The sequence below is a fragment of the Juglans regia genome, chromosome 12, assembly GCF_001411555.2.
Source record: "Juglans regia cultivar Chandler chromosome 12, Walnut 2.0, whole genome shotgun sequence".
NCBI lineage: Eukaryota > Viridiplantae > Streptophyta > Magnoliopsida > Fagales > Juglandaceae > Juglans > Juglans regia.
Window position 1 is genome coordinate 15859510 of NC_049912.1, and position 10319 is coordinate 15869828.

Below are 10319 nucleotides of genomic sequence, written 5' to 3' on the forward strand. Positions count from 1 at the left end.
CTCCTCTTATCATAGAGAATTATAACTAAGGCATGGATAAAGGAATGTGGGAGGGGTTGTGAGGCTAGAATATTAAGATAGAAACTTGGTGCTTGTCAAAAGGACCTGATGACCTAGAAACAGAAAAGCCAAAGGAAAGATCAAATGGCAACTCAAAAGGGATGGCAAAGATTGGTCATCTTCAAAGCACTGGTACAGGTGATCATCTCATACAAATGAAGCTTATTCAGAAGGATGTGGACTTATCTTTGGCAGAAAAGGATTTAAAGTGGCGACAAAGGGCTGAGCAACATTGGTTCAAACATGGTGACAAGAACACCCAATATTTCCACGTACAGGCCAGTCAGAGAAGGAAAACCAATTCGATCCAATATGTTGAGGATGCACAGGGGAAGGCTGTCACTGATCAGACAAGAATTGGTGATGTTTTCACAGGTTATTTCTCTTCTTTATTTACTACTTCTCACCCATCTAATTTTGAGGAATGTCTAGAGGCCATGGAAACCAAGTTGGCCGTGGAGATGAAAGGCTGGTTAATGATTCCCTTTACTAGAGAGGACATTAAAGCTGCAGTTTTTCAGATGAATCCTCTAGGATCCCCTGGTCCTGATGGATTCCCAGCTGAAGTATTGGGAAGTGGTGGGAGAGGAAGTGTGTAACTTTGCCCTCTAGGTGCCTAACCAAGGTGGATCACTCTTTGAGGTAAATGACACTTTCATTTCCTTGATTCCCAAAGTAAAGAGACCCAAGAAAGAAGCTGAATACAGGCTCATCAGCTTGTGTAATGTGTTGTACAAACTCATCTCCAAAACCCTTGCAAATAGGCTGAAAATCATTCTGCCTATGCTTATTTCCCCTAACTAGAGTGCCTTTGTGCCTGGCAAACTTATTTATGATAATACAACAGTTGCCTACGAGATACTTCTCTCAATGGAAACAAGGATGAAAGGAAAAAAAAAAAAGCTTCATAGCCCTTAAATTAGATATGAGCAAGGCTTACGATAGGGTAGAATGGAAATTTGTTGAAGCTATCATGACTAAAATAGATTTCCCTTTGCATTGGGTCAGCCTTATTTAGACCTATCTCAGCTCAGTATCTTACTCAATTCTCATTAATAGGGAGGCCCAACAGTTCTTCTGGCCTTCAAGGGAGCTTAGACAAGGGGATCCTTTGTCCCCTTATTTGTTTATAATTTGTGCTGAAGCCCTTTCCTCCCTTCTTAATAGAGCTGAGTTTTGTGGTAGCTTGACTCTTGCTCCTAGTGGAAGAGGTCCTGTCACTATGAACCATTTGTTTTTCACTGACGACAGCCTCTTATTTTGCCAAGCAGGTTCTGAGGAGCTCCTTTGTGTTCTTAACATCCTTGGTCAATATGAGAAGGCATCGAGCTAGGTTTTAAACAAGGATAAGTCCTCCATCTTTTTTAGCAAGAACACAGACCAGGTAAAACAACAACAGCTACTGTAGTTGGCAGGTGTTAAGTCTTCTAGGAATTTTGAAAGGTACCTGGGACTGCCTGCTATGGTGGGTAGAACCAAGATATCAAATTTCCATTCCCTTATTGATAGGACCTGGACCCGGGTAACAAACTGGAAAACTAAACACCTCTTTGCTGCAGGAAAAGAAGTCTTATTAAAAGCAGTCCTCCAAGCTATTCCTGCCTATGCTATGGGGATGTTCTTGCTTCCATTGTCCATTACAAGTAAACTAAACCAAATGCTTTGGTGGGCAGAACCAAGAATTTCCATTCCCTTATTGATAGAACCTAGACTTGGGTAACAAATTGGAAAACTAAACACCTCTCTGCTACAGGAAAAGAAGTCTTATTAATCCTCCAAGCTATTCCTACCTATGCTATGGGGATGTTCTTGGTACCACTGTCCATTACAAGTAAACTAAACCAAATGCTTAGGAAGTTTTGGTGGGGTTTTGATGAAAGTAATTCCAAGATTCAATGGATTAACTGGAAAAAAACTCAGTTATAGCAAGGAGTTAGGTGGGCTCGGCCTCAAGGATTTGAGGATCTTTAACTTAGCCCTTCTCTCAAAGCAAGGCTAAAGGATTTTACAAAATCCATCCTCTCTGGTGGCCAGGGTTCTAAAACAGAAGTATTTCAGCAAAGTTGGCTTTCTAGAAGCACAAATGGGGTCAAGGCCATCTTTTGTATGGAGAGGCATCCATGCAAGTGTAAAGTTGCTAAATAAGGGTCTCATGTGGAGGGTAAGGAATGGAAATAAAGTGAACATTTGGACTGATAGGTGGATATCATCCTCTCATGATTTCAAGTTACAGTCCACCGGGGAAGTAGACTGCTAGTGTGAAAGAGTTTGTGACCTCATTGATCCACATCTGATGCAGTGGAAGGAACCCATTCTTCATGAATTGTTCACCCCTAGGAAATTGAAAGCATCAAAGCTGTTCCAATTAGCATGGGAAGGAGAGAAGATTTGTTGATATGGCAGTTCACGACTAATGGTATCTACACTGTTAAGAGTGGATACCACCTCAGTAAAGAGTTGGAAAGGGAATTAGAAGGGGAAACATCAGTCAGAAGCAGGGACAAGATGGTTTGGAAGTCTATATGGAAACTAGATGTAACCCCTGCGACTAAGATGTTTCTATGGAGAGCATGTAGCGAGGCACTTCCCACCATGGCTAATCTAAAAAGGAGGAAAATAGTGGAAGATAATTCATGTCTGATCTGCATGCAGGAAGCTGAAACTACTGGCCATGCATTATGGGGTTGCAATGCGGCTAAAGATGTGTTGAATCAAGGTGCTAGGAAGGTGCAAAAAATGTCCCACCATAGTGACACCTTCCTTGATATATGGTCAGTAATGGTAGACAACCTTGATCCATCTGATCTTAATGAGGTGGCGGTCATTGCAAAAGGAATCTGTGCTAGGAGGAATGATGCCATTCATGGAAAAGGTTTCAAGCATCCCACTATTGTTTCTCAGCAGGCTAAAGCTGATCTGCTAGCTTACAATGAGGTTTACAAGAATCACATAAAGTTAATATCAAGGTTCAAGCAGAGGTCCACCATTGGATAAAACCTGAGGACGAGTGGTTCAAAGTCAATTGGGACGCGGCTGTAAACTTGGAGGAGGGGAGAATAAGAATTGGAGTACTTATCAGAGACCATCATGGCCTTGTCATTGGAGCCCTTCGTGCTAACAGGCCTCTAAAAGGAAATCCATTCGATGCTGAAGCATATGGCCTACTAATAGCAGCTGTCTTTTGTAGAGAACTTGGTTTGCAGCAGCTATGGTTTGACGGGGACTCAAAACAAGTAGTGGACCTAATGAAAATCACACTACGAACTGGAGCATGGGTGGATGCCTTATAGGAGATGCAAGACAAGTGCTGGATTCTTATACCCACTCGACAGTTTCACAACTATTTCGAGAGGCTAATTTGGCAGCACACGGCCTAGCAAAAGATGCTCTTGGATGCTTAGAAGACCTTTATGACATTGAAATATGCCCACCTTGTATTTTCCCTATTGTTGCCAAGGAAATGTTGTAACTATCTAGACTTGATTCATTTCAAGTTTCTGGTTGTATTTGGTAATCATGTTTAATGAGATCAGTTTTCTCTTTTCAAAAAATAAAAAAAGGAAGCATAATTAAAATAGAGCTTTGTTATTCTTCATTTCTACACACCACACACCACACAACTCACTTATTTTTATTTTTTATAATTTTTTTATAATTATTTTAGTTTTATTCTTTCTAAACTAATTGAGTTATTCTACTCATTATCCATACACTACACATTTAGTAAGAGAAAAAATTTAAAAAAAAATTATTGTAGTATGTGGTATGAGAATGATGAGTAGAATTTTTTATTAAAATAATATTATAAAAAAGATGAATGAATGAAGAAAAATGAAAAGGAAAAGTTGAGAAAATAAATTAAATCAGGTCAACCTACATCCACAATATCCTCATCATGACCTTAAAATAGAATTGCGTTGTAAGAAAAATTCATGTTTCAAATGTCAGTGATCTGTCCATGTTCAATAAGTTGCAATGGAACAATAGATCCCTAGAAAACCATAAAATTGAGGAGGATATAAGAGTTCACTTTCTTTCAAAAATAAATTAAAGACCAACATTTCAATACCGAAAATTATCCCCATCTCGTCAAAATAATAGATATACCAATAAACTCAATTCAAGTGTTTCTAATTTAAAATAATGCAAACTAAACTAACACTTAGGCTTCGTTTGGTTACACATATGAGATGAGATGAGATGAAAAATACGTAAATAGTGGTGAAATCGTTGGCGAATAATAATGAAATGAATTGAGTTAAGATGTTTTATGAAATTTTAGAAAATGAGAGAGAAAAAGTTGAATAAAAGTATTAGAAGTTACAATATTGATATAATATTATTTTTATTTTGGGGTTTGAAAATTTTGAATTATTTTTTGTATTTTGTTTGAAAGTTTGGAAAGTTGTAATGATTAGATGAAAAATTCAAAAAATTAAAATTGAAAAATGTTTATATTTTAATAGTATTTAGGTGTTGAGATGAGACAAAATCATCCGTGAAACCAAATGAGATTTTAGAACATCTAGACTGATTGGCAAGAATGATCGAGCAAAAACCATATCCAAATTTTTCCCCCTCATCCGGAAGCGATTTCAAATACTTGAGCTCCTTCGCACCTCCAGTTGCTCGGCTGAACTCAGCTTGATTATATTACTAACTACGCAAGAGTTGAGGGAGAGGAAGAGAGAGATTATTTAGACTTTTATTAAAACCATAGCGTTTGAGGATTTTTTAAATCGAGCGGGCTGGGTTTGATTCCTTTAGACTTAGGCCTATAAACAGGCCGGGTATGACCGATATAGCCAGCTATTGTAGCAAATAAGAATTCTCGAGGCTTTATAATAATGATGATGATGCTAATTGACGGTAGTAATAACAAAAACAGCAGAATGACTTATTTGCTTTATCTAACCTAAATGTAGCAGATATTTTCTGTCCATTGGATGATGAGTGGTTTGATGATATTTTGCTATAGTCTCTCTTATCATCGTTAGGGAAACGGTGGGCCTACCATGTGGAACATTCTATTTCCTTGTGCCGGTATAAATTAAGCAAACATTGTAAATAGTAAATATTGACTGTCTCACAAGAAATATAGAAGGAATTATTTTCCCGTTTCACATTCATGGAGGCTCGCATTCCTCATAGGTGGTCATAGTATGATGTCCGAAATAGGGCTCCATGAATTAGGGGTGGGTGGCGAGGCACCACCCCCCAACACCCAGCGTCCCTAGCTGGCCTTGACCCTGCCTGGGTGGCACAAGCAACCTCGCCCACCCCACCCATAGGGAACATACGTAACGGGGGCGAGGGCAGTTATATATATATATATATATATATATATATATTATATATATATATAATTGTTACCAAAACGACTCCGATTTGATAACAATTTTTTTAAAAGGCAATGGCGTTGTTTTGGAGTTAAGTTAAACCTTACCTCCTCTCCCTCTAGTCTTCCTTAGTATTCCCCCTCTCTCTCTCTTTCCTCAAATTGCTCTCTCTTTCTCTTGATTTTCTTAGAGCCTCTCTTCCTTGCCATCCTTTTCTTCCCTCTCCTTCTCATTCTCTTCCTCGATGTCTCCTCCTCTTTTTCTCTCAAACCTCTCTCTCTATCTCTCTATTTTTGATTTGTTGTTTATTATTTTGCAAATAAGTTTTTTCCTAGTTTAGGATTTTTTTAATTGTGGGTTTGTTGTGTATTTTACTATTTTGTCGTGCATTTGTATTTTGGTGAGTTTCTTTTTGTAGATTTGTATTTATTTTTTTACGGCTGTCTGCATAAATATACAAACCCAAGATGAGTGCAAACATTGAACAAAAGTATTCAGTTAATTTTGGGAGTTTAAAATATAGAAAAATTATACTCATCATCCTCACACTAAACGCTACATATCATTTTTTTACGAGTGCTACTTGGGTGTTGCCCAGTAGTAACCGCTGGGCGTGCCCCTAGGCAAAATTCTATTTTTTATTTTTGTTTTCATTTTTCTTATTCATATATTTTTTAATATTTTTAAAAATTTTAAAAAATATATAAAAAAATATTAATACACTAATAGTCACTTCCTTAATCAATAAATAAAAGAAAGAAATGTAAAAAAGAATTAAATGCATGAGCGGTCAAAATGAGGGGGCAAAATCATGGGGCGGCGTAGTAACATTATTCTTTTTTTATTTTTTCCTTACCAAATGTGTGGTCTATGAATGATGAATAGAAGAAATCAATTAGTTTAGGAAAAAGTAAAAATAAAAAGATAAAAATAAGTATGGTGTATGGTGTGAGGATGATGAGTAGTAAATCTCTAAAATATAAGATAACTCTAAAGGAAGATTACCCTTTAAAACAGCGTATAACTTTTATGGAAGAGTAATGCTGCATACAGTCATAGAGTGCACAAGTACTACATAATCATTTTGAAAAAGATTATGATCTATTATTAAAAAGACTAGTAAATACACATATTTACTCACTTTTTACGAAGAGATTGCGTAGCTTGCTCATTCCTCGAATACAAATATGATTTCTCTTCGTGTAACTAATTTAAAACAGTCTATACATATATGCATGGTTCACTGTGAAAACGCACTCATAAACGTACAGGAGAATTATTTGAGCATGCGTCCTGGTCGTGAGTACCGATATAGTGATCTTTCATATCTTACCTCCATTTCTACTGTCAGACAGGCGTACAGACAAACAAAGAAGTAATAGGAGCCGTCGTTCCTTCTCGAATCACTAGCATGCATAAGATCATATATATCACCCATAAGAGAAGCAAACATAAAGACAAACGCGCACGCACACACAAAAACACGGGGAGATATTGTCTAGTATCATAAAGGGTATTTATCAGATCCTATACATTACCGGCCGGTCGTTTATCTTTGATATAGATATACAATAGAGGCAAAATGATTGCCATACTGGATCTGTACATGCATATGTGCATGCGTGTCCAACAAATTATGAGTAACCTATACGTGCTTTCAAAACTTATAACCAGTCCCTGTATATATATATATTTATACCTTTTCCCTTCTGGATCCCTTTCCCTATTATGTTCAACATGTAGAACAGTTCAATACTGATCATTTAGAGACGTTATCAGCTAAAGTCTGCATGACCTTAACCTGGGTGGCAAGGCATGTTATATAGTGGGCTGTCTCCTCCAACAAGCTGCATATATCCATTGTTTTTCCACCTGGTACAAGCTGTCTAAGCTTTTTGGCTTGGCCTAGCTCTCCTGGGGAATAACTCCTAATGACCCTTTTCTTCTTCAAGCTGCCAAGAGAGCTCCTCCCCATTCTACTCATGTGGCGCCTTGCTCGGCTTCCAAGCTTGGAAAGAACAGCCCTGCTCCAAGCCCTCCTCGATCCAACTGCATGAGCCATTGACAAATAAGCCGCGATCTTGATTCTCTGGCTTTTTGTACGAACTCCCTCGATGGATAAGGAACCGGGTCTAGGGTTTCGGTTTCTCATATGCAAGAGAGCAGAAACAAATCTACGAGCAAACTTGACTCTGCGGGAGTTGGAGTTCCGGGTTGCACCCTTCGAGATCATTGTGGGTACAAAGAATATCCCAAATTAACTATGTCGATGGGGATCCAAATCCTAGCAATCTGACAGAAGTGTTCTTTTGCTGTGAAAGGCAGAGACAGATGAGCATTAAAGATTGGAAGTTGAGATTTTCTTCTGACACAAAGGGTCCTCTCTTGCTTGCAAGTACGAAAGGCAAAAACTCAGATCTGACACAAAGATTGATGGAGCGAGAAAAATGGTTATTGAGCACATAAGATATTGATGAAGAAGCTAATTATGGGTTAGATTTGTGGGGAAAAATGGGATTGAATTTGGACGGCCAGAGATAGTTTAGAGTTTGATCTAACCATGATTTTATTTACAACTTAATTAATGTGGTTATCTTTATCTTTAGATATGCCATTTGTGTGCCAGAAATAGAGAGCGTGGGAATCACGCTACGGCTGGCAAAAGTCATTAATTAGTATTAAATTGTACAGATTGCTTTATGTTGTGAAAGAATGTTAGCCCACCATCATATCAACGGCGATAATTTTAAATTTGTATGAGTTAAGTTTAAAATTAAAAATGAAATAAAATATTATTAGATTATATTTTTTAATTTTTTTTTGTTTTAAAATTTAAAAAAAAATTGAATTATTTATTCTATTTTGTATGAAAATTTAAAAAAATTATAATGATTAGATGAGATGAATTAAGACAAGTATTAGACGTCTTTTATATGAAAAGAAATATGCACCTTAAATAATTTCTTAAGTTTAAATAATTTCTTATGAGACGACTTTTGATTGTGGGCAAACTTTGGGTATTTTAATTAAAAAAATATAGAGTATATTATTAAAATATTAATTTTTTATATGAATCTTAAGTTTTTTAATTTGTTTTTTAAAAAGAAATATGTAGGATTTCTAGACCCTAAAAATATACAAATCTTTTCATAAATATATAAGATTAGTTTGAAATCAATTTGGTTGACTCTAATTCAATTTGTTAAATGAATTGCTGTAAAGAAAAAATTATAATCGTCTATTGATGAATAATCATAAAGCCAGTTTAAAAGTCTAATTTCTGACAGGCGCTCGTGAATAAGGAAATTTTTTACAATACAGCAAGCTATATATTTAAAATAGAGCTCGACTTTTGAGGTAGATATGCATATGAATTTATTTATATAAAAAATAACGTAGACATAAACACGATATATAAAACTAAATTTATAAATTAACGTGATTTGATATATAATAAGTTAAATTGTAAAATTATTTTTATTATAAAATAAATTTAATATAAATCTCATCAGTTACTTTTATAAAATCTATTTATATAAACTCAGCTTAAGTAAATTACAGCATTTTTATCATAGAAAGATGCCATTTGTTATCGCCCAAGGAATGCCGACATATTACAAAAGGAAAATGATAGAAAAAGAATTGGGAAAGTCACAAACAATCATTATAAAGAAAAAGAATTTCACTTTTTAAAGTAGTGTGTGATAGCGTTCTGTACCGTCTTCTATACACAATCTAGAGTGCTATATACATAGCGTGCATAACAATCGCTAGCTAGCAGAGCATCCACGAACCAAAGTTTTATGTAATCTCATTTTCATGGAATGGGGGAGAGGTTGGGAGAAGTGGATTAGTGGACCTACCAAGGGCCAACCACTACATGATCGCACATGCTTCAGTTTCCCACTTGCCCAATGGAACCTTTCTCTCTTTTCTAATCTTCAATTAATACTAATTCCTTGTCCAAATATGTTTTATGTCCACATTAGGTCAAAACAACTCCCTTGCTACCATAAATTCTCTCTCTCTCTCTCTCTCTCTCTCTCTCTCTCTCTCTCTCTCTCTCTTGCAAGATAATCAATGTTTTGCGAAATAACAACTTAGTTCTAAAACTTTAAACTAATGAAAATATGTAAAATTTATTATTAATATTCTTAACACTCTCATTCACAAGTAGGCCAGACTCTCTCAGAATCAGGATTTAAACTCAAGACTTCTGTTTTAATAATATGTAAAATCACCACTTATTCTAAAAATTTAAATTGATAAAATGAAATAAATTTATTATTTATATCCTTACTATTACTTCCCCTCAAGTGTAAGCTAGATATTTCACCACTAAAATGCATCGTCAATCACTCTAATCATTCTCTGTTTTATTTTTTTAATTTGGAAACACCTCTAATTTGACAAGAATTCTCTCCAATTTAGGTTAACTAAAAGGGTTGGCTACCAAAGTACGTACAATAGTTTTTCTTCCCCTTAGATGCTCAAAAGAGAAATGTTGCAACCGGTTAAGTTGATCTTTTGGCGCGAGACTTTTGAGACAAAATTGAAATTTTTGGAAAAACACGAATAGTCTTGACTTTCATAGTAGTCACTACAACACAATTGAGTTTTTGTGACAGTCCTGAAATCATCAAAAAAATCAATTTCTGTGATGGTTTCAAGCAACTGTCACAAAAGGTAGACGAGAAATGGTTTTATGTTCGAACTATAATATTGTTCTGTTCGAACATAAGCCAGACAATATCGTTTTGTAATGATTACATTTGAACGTATAAAATGTTACCTTTGAACAGTTCATATACGTTCGAACATTAAGTCCACTTACGTGTGAACGTATAAGTTATTCATTTAAACGTTTGAACGATAATCATTAATGTTCGACCGTGAACTGTTTTAAAATGAAAAATTGAA

The 10319-nt window shown here is 35.8% G+C and overlaps 1 protein-coding gene across 1 annotated transcript; it reads right to left on the bottom strand.

Moving 5' to 3' along the window:
• Window positions 1-6749: 6749 nt before the first annotated feature.
• Window positions 6750-7952, bottom strand: LOC108993832 (transcription factor IBH1-like). The gene has a single exon (XM_018968866.2). The coding sequence runs from the start codon at window positions 7630-7632 to the stop codon at window positions 7159-7161; it is 474 nt and encodes a 157-aa protein (XP_018824411.1). The 5' UTR covers window positions 7633-7952; the 3' UTR covers window positions 6750-7158.
• Between the last annotated feature and the right edge of the window lie 2367 nt (window positions 7953-10319).

Excerpts from the sequence above, each read along its gene's own strand:
- LOC108993832 (XM_018968866.2), bottom strand. The coding sequence starts at position 7,632 with ATGATCTCGAAGGGTGCAACCCGGAACTCCAACTCCCGCAGAGTCAAG.